Genomic DNA, 12,620 nt, shown 5'->3' with positions numbered 1-12,620 from the left:
GAGGCAAACAGGGTTCAGTTTTTTGCCCAGGGTCACACAGCTAGTAAAGATCAGAGGTTGGATTTGAACTCAAGGAGATGAGTCTTCCTGACTCCAGGCTCAGTGCTCTATCTGCCCTTATTCATTTCTACATATGATAAAATTCAGCTGTACTAGCCAACTTGCTGTACCTCACATGCATGCTGTGTTTGGTCTCTTGCCTCTGTACTGTCCCTCATGCCTGGAGTGCTCTTCTTCTACAGCTCTGATTACTACCTCCCCTGGATTCCCTTAAGACTCAGTTCACATCCCACCTTCTGTAGGAAGCCTTTCCTAATCGCCCCTGCTGCTAGTCCCCAATGTACACTTTATATATCCTATTGGTACACGGTTATTTGCATGTCTTTCCCCTCACATCAGAATGTGAGCTGCTTGAGAGTACAATGTTTTTGTTTTTCCTTGTATCTCAGGGCTTAGCCCAGTCCCTGGCACATAGCGGCACTTAATAAATGCTTGTTGAATGAACTACAACATAATGAATAGAGGACTTACTTTAAAGCCAGTAAGACCTGAGTTCAAGTAGCACCTCTTACATATGGCTAGCTACTGGATCATACCTAAATTACTTAACCTCTATGAGACTATAAGTTACAAAAGAGTTGTTGATATGCATTTTAGAGCCATTTTTCTCAGTGGGAGTTCTCTATGCTGATTAAATAATAGGTTTGGATTAAAAAAAAAAAAGCTTGTGGAGAACAGGGGTTACGTCATCTCTGTGTATCCTTAGTGTCTGGCCCACAGTAGATGCTTAATGAATGATTGGTGACTTGAGCCCCAAATTAGGACATACACAGATCCCAAACTGGGATATGATATTCTGTTGCTAAGGTTTATTATAAGAACACTTTTTTTCTCTAAATTTTGTACTTTTCTGAAAAATACAGACTATATTGTGAGTAGATCCTTGAACTGTCACCAAAATCATTCCCCAAGTACCACCTGCTTCCTCCATTCTGGTAGCCTTTCTGCCTGAAAGCCTGGCACCCTTGCACAGGGTGGGAATTATTTCACAGAATTAGATTCTTAGAGTTAGAAAGTAATCTCAAAGGTCATGCAGGCCAATCAGTACCTAAACATGGAAACCTATACAACATCCTTTAGAAGGGATCTTCCAGCTTGTGTTTGAATCTATCTAGTGGTGGGAAGAACCCTCGACCTCCTGAAGCAGTTCATTCTATTTTTTTTTTTTTATAGCTTTAACTGTTCAGAATTTTTTTTACTAACAAAGGGTTGAAATATACCTCCCTATATCTTCTATATGGTGTTTTTATTTCTGCCATTTTGGGTCAAATAAATCTAACCAGAGAGACATTCCTATTTCTAAATCCCAAGATTTGTCTTCTATTCCATTGTTTACTACAAAGTGTTCTACTGCCACCAACCCTTGCTCTCTATATCTTTCCCTTCTTTATTTCTTTCTGGTACGTAAACTGCAGCCAGGACGAACAGGGTACAGGTCAGGTGATTATCTCTTAAAATCCTCCCCAAATGATATTAAAAGTTCTACTAAATTTGCTGCAATGTTAAGCATTCTAAGAATCTATCATGAAACAGATATGAATTTGAGTTTTGAAAAATATATAAATGTGGAAATACAGTGAAGATGAGATAAATGAAAAATTTAAATATTGATGACATCAAGAGATCTCTTAGAACTAGGGGGAAGTTTAAAGCTTCTATTTTCTCAGGTACCCTTGTGCTGGTTCTATCTGACTATAACTGGGTCTTAAACAGCAAAGTCTATAGAAAAAACAATATTCACCATCTCAAATATGTCTTTTCCTCCCTACAAAATGTTTCCTCTGAGGAGCATTACTAGATCACAGCTGGTCAAAATACTAAATCGTGATTGTCTGGATGCCTGCCAAAATCCACAGCTATGACCCTCTGGAATGAGAATGCTTTAAAAAAAACACCACCACCAAACTTTTAAACACCATTTGATCTCCCCTCCCTTCCCCTTTTTTTGAGTAAGCTATGAGCTCATGGCAGTCAGACCTCTAACTGGAGGTGTTTAAGTTGGTTTATGGCCATCTGAAATGTTTGAAGCTCTAGGCACAGTTCTGAGCCAGTATCATGTCAACTACGCTAAAAAGCAATAACAGTTTCTCACCTTCTTTTAAAGATTATTGCTTAAATAATGCAGAGTAATGACAGGGCCAAAAGGAGGTTGCCAATGCGAAGCTGAGGTAAAATTACGTCTTTTGGCAGCTAAGAAATTATGACAAAGTTTGGGTGTGCATGTGTGTGTGTACGTTTTAAAATACCATAAATTAAGCTACCAAACATTTGAGAAACTCAACTAAGGTTGAGCTTTATCTTTTTTTCTTTTTCAGATTCAAGTAGAAGTACAAAGCCATATTTTGGGAAAGCCAAATTTAACAACTAGATCTTATCTCCCCAAGGGAGCTATAGTTTACCAGTCTGAAATATGTGGCCAGGAAGGAGTCTAGAAAGTCTCTAACCATTGCTAGATTAAGAATAAGCACTACCACTCAGTATGGTAAAGTGGAAGGAACATTAGACATCGCTCCAGAAGACCAAGGTTCAAATCCCAGCTCTGTCACTTGCTGACTGTAATACCTGAGTCAAGGAACTTCACTTCTCAAGCCTCAGAGGTCTATTTTGTAAATTAGGGACAGCTGTACTGCCTACCTCACAAGGTTATTGTGAGAAAAGTTTTTTGGAAATCATAAACTTTAATTTCTATTTCATTGCTGTGGGTACTCCTTCCAGTCCTTTTGTAGATTAACATCATTTGTTTCTATGGTAGGAAAAACATACACCTGGTGGCCACCCTTCTGGTGATGAGCTCTGCAAGCTTTGCCAGACTAGTTCTTAGACAACTGTCTGTCTCTGTGCCTTCATTCAAAGCCATTTCACCTTGAGAGGACCTACCAAAAAGCTTGTACTCTTCCGGGAGGAGTTTTAAAGAGCCCAGAGGACACTTCCCTGTTATGAGCAAACTTCAAGAAAAGACCTTAATGGAGACAAACTGTAATAACAATACACAAATAACAAATACAAATACATAAATAACAAAAGTGTTATTTGCCTTCTATGTGAAGAAAACGTTGGGACACAGTAGAAATACAAACTATATCAGAAAAGTAGCTTAGTTTATTTAAAATCTGTGCCTTTGGGGCTCAATTGGTCATAATACCTTGTGTTCATCTCAGAAAACTTTCTGGAAAAATCTGGCTAAATAAAAACAAAGATTATAAAAAATAGATCAGAACAAGGGAGTGATTTAGGTTTGATTTAAGTGTGGCAGAAGTAGACAGATGAATCCTTGGGAGATGAAGTTTTACAGGCAGAGGATAAAGTTAGTGAGCTGAATAATACCAGTCCCAAATGATGTGGTCTGGAGACAGGGGCTGGTCATCAACCCTTCCTAGATGAATCAACAGGGCACACCTTGAGGGAAAAGAGGCTAAGCCAAGAGAGACTGTGGTGGAAATGAAGTAACACAAAGGACTAAAAGCCAACTGTTCCAAGTTGCTCTGAAGCTAGTTGGTTACAGAATTACACTCCCTGAAATCAGTACGTATAGAATGACCCTCAGAGGAGACCAAGATGAGAACCAAATGATCCCAGGGAATGATCAAGTCAACAACTCAGTTCTATCAGCTTTCACCATAAGAAAACGAGCCCCTATCCAAGACTGAGAATTGGAAGTGAAGTTAGGCAACTAAATGTTAGGAGAGCTATAAAATGGTCTGTAGAACCTGACAAGGTCCCATCTTGATGTCATTTAAACTCAGTATAAGTAAAACTGTGCAGGGGAACCATGTGAACAGAGTAAGAAAGAAGAGCCAGGGCTGGTACCTGGAGGGATCCTGTAAAACACTAGAGACAACGAAGCAATAAACAGTTTATGCTGCAAGGTAGGAAAAGGCAAAAACAACAACAATAACATAACAACCATACTTTTGCCATAGAAATCAAATCAAGAGAAATCTCGCAGAGCCCAGCCTCAGTGAAGAGTTGACAAAGAAATTAAAACCTGATCACTGTAAGCTCTCAGGCCTTTAAAAGTTTTGAGCTGGTGAAAGGAAGTCTTACGCCTGGAAGCCCAATGACAGAATATCTATGAAATAAAGTCAGAATGGCACCATGGCTAAAGGTGACCTACCATGGTGGCTCTAAAGAGCTCTGGCAAGGACTACGCCATGGGGGCTTTATTTTGCTTGACTTAACAGAAGATCAGCTGTCACCATTTTCAGAAGAACTAGAGTTAGCAGTCTAACTATTCCAAGAGTGGGAGGGGCAGTGAGAATTTCACAGAATTTAGAGGTAGGAGGAACCTTAGAGATTACTGGTATGATCCACTCAGAATTACCAATAAAATTTTACATGTTTAAATGAGGAATTCAGAGATGGTAAGTAATTTGGAAAGTATCACTTTGGTATTATGGATCTAAGTCAGGTTATGAATGCAGTTCAGTTGACTCCAAATCCAGTGCTCTTTCTACTGTACCAACATATTGTCTATGGATCCAAATTGGCAGAGGTTCAACTTGGTCTCTCCATAACCTCTCTTAAATTACACAGAGGCACTGACTATAACTGCCAAGAGAGACAAACAATGACCACATTACTGAGAAACAATATTGTATAGCAAAAAGGATGAACTTGAAATCAAGAGTCCCAGGTCTCGTTCTGCTACTTAACTTTAATTGGGCCACCTTGGGTCACTTAAGCATGACAATCCTCAGTTTCCTTATCTGTAAAATAGGAATAGTCTGGCTTGCCTGCCTACCTTTCAGAGTTGTAAGTTTTGTAAACTTCAAAGTATTAAAATGAAAAACATTACTGAAATTGTTAAAGAATTAAAGTAATTAGATTCTTTAACAGTTTGGGAACAAAAAGAATTCCATCTTGATTCTGAAATTAAGGTTAAAAGAGAACTGTTTTAACAATTCAGCTTAAACCAGAAGTTCATAACAAGATACCAAAAGATGACAGAACCTAGAAGAGGCCTTAGAATATCATTTGCTTTCATCCTGGTCCACTAGCTCAATGAAGAATAACACTCCTTTAGACAATCCTTAGTACATGGTCAATCAACTTGAAGAATTTTCAGTTATGGAGAACTATTCAGCCTAGTCCATCAACGGAAATATCGAATGGTCAAAAAGATAGAGGCAGCTACATAGTAGGGAAAAAAGAACTGGAGTCAGGGGACTTCATTTTTAATGCTGCCTCTGACATTTCTTATCTGTGTGACTCTCTCTAGGCTTGTTTCCTCTATCGTACTATATCACCTCTAATGTCCCTCTAAGTTCTATGACCCTGTTTTAAAGTAATAACTCCTATTCTGAATTTACTTTCTTCTCTTAATACTGATCCCTGTAAAGCCAAGCACAAGCAGCTTTCCAGAGGACTGCTATTGTGAATAGCTTTAAGGTTCTGATTACACAGTATAGTGAACACTCTATTTATTCAGTAACAAATCAGAACAAAATATTCACAGAAAATCAAGGTGCAGCATTCACAATGTTACAACTTATCACAGAAAATCAAAATACAGCATTCATCATGTCACAACTCAACAACTTACCACTAAAATGGCCACACAGTTTTCACCACAGTGGTCACATAGTTTATAGTTTTGAACAAAGTACAATCATTTACTCAATCAATTACTTAGTAACAATCATCCTTGCCTCCTTAAGGGACACAAAATACAAAAGTCAAAGTACTCCACCCCTGGAGTAGTCTCAATTGGAGATAAGTTTCCAATCATAAATAAAGTACATTCATTTAGTCAATCACAAAATTCTTAATTCAACCACAAAGTACAAAAGTCAATGTTTTCCACCCCTAGGTCACAGTAAATCATAATCTCAGTCAGTACACAGTATCCAAGTAAAGTCTTTGTTCAGCTTGACTTGAGGCTGGCTCTCAGCTTCCCTGATTCCCCTTCCATGGTCCCAGCTCCTCCCTGAATTCACCAAACTGTCACCTGGGTTCGAAGGCGGATAGCTCCTAGATCCTTGTCCAGCTCTCTATGCAGTTCCTGTTCCACACTGAAGCTCACAGTGTCCAGTCCACCTTAAATCCTTCACAGTCTCTATTCCTGGGAAGTCAAGGCTTAACAAAGCCACAAACAAAGTACTGACACCACAGTCATGCCTCCTCTGGCAGCTCCAGTTGGCCCTCGGAAGTCTTCAGCAGCTTGGCTGGCCCTCAGAAGAAGCTCTGCCACCACAAGTTACCAGGAAATTCTGATTTTCCCAGCTGGGGTTTTTCCTCATATACAGTATTGCTCCTCCTTGTTCAGCCCCTTCCTGTTACATCAGCAACAGGGGTCATACCTTCTGTTTCATTAATAGAGGCTTAATTTGAAACTAGGTGCTAAGTATCTCTTGGCTTAGCAATACAAAAGGATCTTCAAATTTCATTACTATTACAATCCCCTAGTCAATGGGTTTAATTTTACACTGTCTTCAATTCTCAAATGTCTTATCCATTTTTCCTATTGCCATTCATACTGTAATAAACCCTAACCTTGGATTACCTCTACCATTTACATTCTCTACTTCTGTCTGGTTGGTGAAAGCTGATGGAGCAAGACATACAATTGTGCTAAATGCTTTACTACAGATTCATGTTATCTAATCTCAATTGGGCTATCATTGCCATAAGGCAATCACCCTCCCCTCCACTACTGACTCTTTTAATCACATTCCTCATAGAAGTTGTTTCCAATCTTTTTCTTTCTCTGAAAGGCTTCCCTAACATTCCCTCCCCCTTGTAGCAGAGATCCTTGTCTCATATTTTACAGAGGAAATACAGGCCATTCACAGAGTGCCATCTTCCCTATCCATATCTCAAAAGCCCTTAACACTGCTTTCTATTCTCTACTTCTCTACTGCAATCTCTGAAGAAGAGGGGGGGTCTTTCTTCTTAAAGTCAACCCCTTTACTCCTTGATCCAATCTACTCTAGCAGACTGCTTCTCCCATTCCACCATTCTCATCCTCTTTAAATTTCAATCTTTTCCTAACTATTAATTCCTTTCCTGCTACTTACAAATATGCCCAAGTCTTTCCAAGCCTTAAAAAATTCCTGACTTGACTCTATCAACTATTCAAACTACCATCTTAAATGTCTCTTTTCTTCTATATCTAAACTCTTAGAAAATACAATCTGTACTCACTGTATTTATATTCTTCTCCTCTCCTCAACCCCCTGCAATCTGGATTCTCATCCCATCAGTCAACTAAATTCTCTCCAAGGTCGGCAATGACTTTAATTTTCAAATACAGTGGCCTTTGATTTCTCATTCTCATTGTAATCAATGCAATATCTCAGCATTGCTGTTCACCTTTTCTGAATATTCCTTTTTCCCTGGTTTCTTTTCTTTTCTTTTCAGACACTGTCCTCCCTTAGTTCTGCTCATTATGTTTTACCCATTTTTCCTATCACTACTCATACTGTGATAAACCCTAACCTTGGATTACCTCTACCATTTACATTCTCTACTTCTACTCACTGGATAGAGCAAGACATACACTTGTGCTAAATGGTTTACTACAAATTTATGTTATCTAATCTCTGATTGGACCATCATTGCCATAAGGCAATCATTCCCCCCCCCCCCAGTTGACTCTTTTAATCTCTTGTGCTTGACCACTGTCCATGAATCACCCTTAATCAAAGGTGTCCTTTAAGGCTCTACACTAGGGCCTTTTTCTCCTCTCTCTCTACTTTCTTCATAATCTCATCTGATCCAATGGATGTAATTATTATCTCAATTCAGATGATGCCAAGCTCTACATATTAATTACTAATCCTTTCACTGAGCACCCTGTCTAGATCACTGCCTAGCAGACATTTCCAAAATGGATGTCCTATAAAAGCATTTCAAAATCAGAACAACCATAGCTAAACTCATTATCTTTCCCTTCAAATATTTCCCTCCTTTTAACTTTATTATTTTTGTTAAAGGTGTCACTATCATTCCAGTCATTCAGATTCTTAACTTTGGAGTCAATCATCCTTGGCTCTTTACTCTCATTCTTCCCTCATATCCAAATCAGTTGGCAATTCTCATTAAGTCTACCTTCACAAATATCTTTTGCATACAGCCCTTTCTTTCACTCTATTCAAAAGGTAAAAAACCTAGTTGACATTTGTCACAAGAAATCCCAATTGGTTTGCTTTCCTTATGTCTTCTCTCTCCAATACATTTTACAAATAGCTGCCAAAGGGATATTCTAGGACACAAGCCTCACCATGTCTCTTCCATTCATAGATCTTTGGTGGCTCCATAGTACTTCTAGGATACAACAGAAATTCCTCTATTTGGCAGTGAAAGCCCTTCACAATCTGGCTATCAATCCTGACTGATTTCATATTGCTCCCCAACCCCTTCATACATGCTACTCTGCTGGTAGACTGGCTTTTTGGGCTGTTCCAGTACATCAGGGAATGCTTTCCCCACTCATTTTGGATCCTGGGAATTCCTAGCTTTGCTTTAGGATCAGCTCAAGAATCATCTCCTATGTGACTCCTTGCCTCCCTTAAGTGATTTTACATATATTTTATATTTACTTATATATGCAGTTTCAGAAAGTAAATTCCTGGTGAGAAGAGACTGTTTGATTTCGGTCATTCAACAAACATTGATTAAGTGCTTACTATATGTCAGGCATTGTGCTAAGCACTAGGGATACAAAAAAACATGATCTCTGCCCTCAAGGAGTTCACATTCTAAAGGAGGAAACAACATGCAAACAACTGTGTGTGTGTGTGTGTGAGAGAGTGAGAAGGGAAAGTAATTTTAGTAAGGGGTTTAACTAGGTTGTTAATGATCCTTAGGTTGTCTAATGTTCCTTCCAGCTTGAAAAGCTCTAAATAATACCTTAAATCTAGGTCTAGAAAGAGGAAGCATCTTGCCCAAGGTTTTGCAGTTTGCTAATGATAGAGCCCTGACTAGAAATCAGGGATCTAGGTTCTTTTCACACATCATACTGCCCTGGGGAGGGGTGTGGTAAAGGGGTATCTGTTGTGAACATCTATTTCTATGCCTCTGCACAGACTATATCCCCAATATCTTCCTCATCTCTACTCCTTAAAATCTTTAGCTTCCTTCAAGGCAATGCACAAGCGCCACCTCCTACATGAGGTCTACTCTGAATCTCCTTGCTGTTATTTAGTTGTTTTTCAGTCATGTCTGACTCTCTGCGACCCCATCTGAGGTTTTCTTGGCAGTGGTTTGCCATTTCCCTCTCCAGCTCATTTTACAAATGAGGAAGTTGAGTCTAACATGGTCAAATGATTTGCCACACAGCTGGCAAGTGTCTGAGGCCACTCTTGAACTCAGGTCTTCCTGACTCCAAGTCAGGTGCTCTATCCACTGTACCACCTACCTGCCCCATGCCAACTAGCTCCCTGAATTGCTTACTGTCTAGAAATTACTCTTCCTATATATTTGCTGATCTGGGTACATGTTCTCCCCATGTGTAGAATATAAGTTCCTTTGAAGCAAGAATGCTCTCATTTTGGTCTCTATATTGTCTAACACTGCTTGTTGAATATGAATGAAAAAGCATTCATTAAGTAAGCATTTACTATGTGTTGGGTACTGTAAGCAATGGGGAGACAAATATGAAAAGCAAGAAAGAGACTGCCCTTGAGGAGTTTACAATTTAAAGATAAGACAACATGTTACATAGCAGGGTGTCAGTGGTAGATGCCTGAGTCTGGGAAGTTACGGGGATAGTGAGTAGAATCACGGGCATCTGACTGGTGCCCTTTCTTGGAATTGCAGTGTTTATTTGATTATCACTCTTAGGGCTAGAGGTGGAGAGGGGAAAGCTACAAGACATTTGCAAATATGATAATCATAACATCTCTGACTTAGCTCCTTGGTGCACTCCACCGTCCTTCTGAAGTTGGCACTGACCCATTATGACTACCCTCTGGATTTGTTATTCAAGCAGTTTTGAATCTAACTAATTGTATGTAATGCCAAGCACAAGCAACTTCCAGGTTTGGATTTATGAGCATAGTAAACTCTCCATATATTCAGTAACAAATTAAGGCAAAACAATCACAGAAAAGAGAAAATCAAAATATAGGGTAACAGTCATTTTAGTAAGTTCTCAATTCAATCACAAAGTACTAAGGTCCAAGTACTCCACCCCTGAGCAGTACATTCATTTAGTCAATCACAAAGTCTTCTCTTGATTCAACTGGAGATTAATTTCCAATCATAAATGAAGTACATTCATTTGGTCAGTCACAAAGCACAAAAATCAAAGTATTCCACCCCTGGATCACAATTGAATTACAAATATCATCAGTTGCCACCAAGCACCTTCTCAAAGGGACAGTGGAGAGCACAAAGGCCATCTACCCTTAAGGCACAACAAGGTTACAATATCATCACAGCATTCAATACCCAAGGAGAGGTCTTTTCTTCATCTTGACCCGAGGCAAATGTCTCAGCAATCCCTGCTCCTGGGGAGACAAAGCTTAACAAAGCCACAATATACATTGCTAGCATCCTCATCAATTCACTCTCTGCCTGCAGAACAGTCTCAGGACCCCTGAAAACATCAGCAAGACCCTCCTCCAGGATTTCTGTAAACATACAACAAGAAAATCCTCTTTTAGGGCTTCTGAATTAACAGCAAGTTTCCAGAACCTCTGCAACAACAGCACTGCCCTTTACCAGCAGATGAATCTGGCAAAATAATATCAAAACAGATAGAAAAAATTCAGCACCACAGTCTTCTCAGTTCTCAGCAGCTCTGAGTGGCAGTTCTCAAAAGTCCTGGGCAGCTCCAACTGGCCCTCAGCAGTCTGGGTGGCTTCGGCTGACAGTTTTCTCCCTCTTTCAGCCTCCATGATGCTGCTCCCAAAAGTTCTTCTGGCCTCTTTCTCCTTGGGCCTATCTATACATGGCACTAGCTCCTCTCAGTTCTGGCCCCTCTCTTCACGTCAACAAGTCCATCCCACAAGTGGGATTCGCAAACTCTGAGTTTTAACACGTAACCCAAAAAACAAGCCAATACAAGGGGATCTTTAAATTCCATTACCATTACATTGTACTAGCCCGCCTTTCTAACTTGCCTAAAAGGACAGCATGAGTGATACTGTCAAATGCTTTGCTAAAATCTAGGTAGCCTATCTCAACAGCATTCTTTTGATCTAACAGTGTAGCACAACCATTTCTAAAAAGGAAATGAGGTTAGTCTGACAGATCTGTTCTTGTTAAAGTCATATTGGCTCCTTGTGATCATTGCTTTCTTTTCTAATCATCCTTTTGATAACAATGTTTCTACAATTTTGTCAGTCATTGAAATCATGCTCACTTATCTATAATTTCCAAAAACTATTCTCTTTCCTTTTTTTCTTTAGGCAAATTGGGACATTTGCCCTTTTTCAATTCAGTAATAAATATCCTATTCTTCATGATCTCTCCAAGATCACTGACATTGGCTCAGCAATCACATTCTCCAGTCCTTCAGTGCCCTAAGATGTAATTTATTTGGAGCTGGTGACTTGATCATGGCAGCTAAGTAGCCTCTTATTACTTTTCTATTTATGTATGTCTTGTGTGTCCAATTCTTAGTGGACATTCTCTTCTGTCTTTTCCAGTCCAAAGATTCTCCTTGGCAGAGAATATAACAAAGTGAGAATTGAGTAGTTTAGCTTTCTCTCCTATGTTTATTATAATTTTCTCATCCCCCCCCAAATAATAGTCCTCTCTTCTTTGATCCTCTTTCCCCCAACTCATCTGAAAAAGAAAAGCCTTTTTGTTATCCTTAAGTTTGCAAAGTATTTCCCATACATTAATTATCTCATTTAAGTCTTCCCAACTCTGTGAGGGAGGCATTGTGGATATTATCCCCATTTTCCAGATGAGGAAGCTGAGACTCCATTAGGTTAAGTGATTTGTCCATGATCACAGAGCCAGTAAATATGAGATGCAGTATCTGACCACAGCTCTGACTTCAAGTTCAGTACTTTATCCATTATAATTATATACATTATAATCTAATTTGGCTAATGAATTCCCTGGCTTCTCATATTAGTCTCTTTGTCCATTTTCCTTTCCAAAAGAATTCTTTCTCTTTGTGTCTTGAGAATTTGAGCCTTAGGAGATTCCCATTCCACTTAGGCAGACTTCTTCTTTATGACTCAAGCTATGGAATCCTAGATATATTTTCTCTGAAACCTTCAAAATTTATTCTTCCAAATACAGGATGCATGTCAGACCACATTTGGCTTTCCTCTCTTCTACCAGAGATTCTAAAATGCTACTTCCATACAATGTTCACATCATTCCAACTCTCACAGCTAGTTCCTCCTTCCTGGTGAGACTAAGGTTCATAATAGAATTTTCCCTTGTTGGTGTATCTGCTTTTTGAATAATAATAAAATAATAACAACAGTTAAAATTCACATAGCATTGTAAGGTTTGCAAAGTATTTCACATATTATTTTACTTGATCTTTACAACAACTTGGTAGATATCTCCATTTTATAGATGAGGAAAGTGAGGCTCAGAGAATTTAAGTAACTTGGTCAGGGTCACAGAGCTGTAAGTGTGCGAGGCAGGAC

At 39.1% G+C, this 12,620-nt stretch overlaps 1 protein-coding gene across 2 annotated transcripts in view; it reads right to left on the bottom strand.

The window, feature by feature from the left end:
- The window catches only part of UVRAG (UV radiation resistance associated), a 415,539-nt gene that overhangs the window by 26,524 nt on the left and 376,395 nt on the right, over positions 1-12,620 (bottom strand). Inside the window, exon 15 of one of the 2 annotated variants that reach the window (XM_069070877.1) lies at positions 5,079-10,634. The exons of the other annotated variant lie outside the window; for it this stretch is intronic. Coding sequence (XP_068926978.1) covers position 10,634 — 1 coding nt within the window. The 3' untranslated portion in view covers positions 5,079-10,633. Of the gene's footprint in view, positions 1-5,078; positions 10,635-12,620 lie in introns of those variants that run through there. 2 annotated transcript variants of the gene reach the window in all.

This window comes from Petaurus breviceps, unplaced genomic scaffold, assembly GCF_028583685.1.
Source record: "Petaurus breviceps papuanus isolate PSGF00001 unplaced genomic scaffold, PetGlider_PUasm1.0 90823, whole genome shotgun sequence".
In the NCBI taxonomy this organism is placed as follows: Eukaryota; Metazoa; Chordata; class Mammalia; order Diprotodontia; family Petauridae; genus Petaurus; species Petaurus breviceps.
The sequence above is the reverse complement of the archived record's forward strand: the minus strand, read 5'-3'. Positions and strand labels throughout refer to the sequence as shown.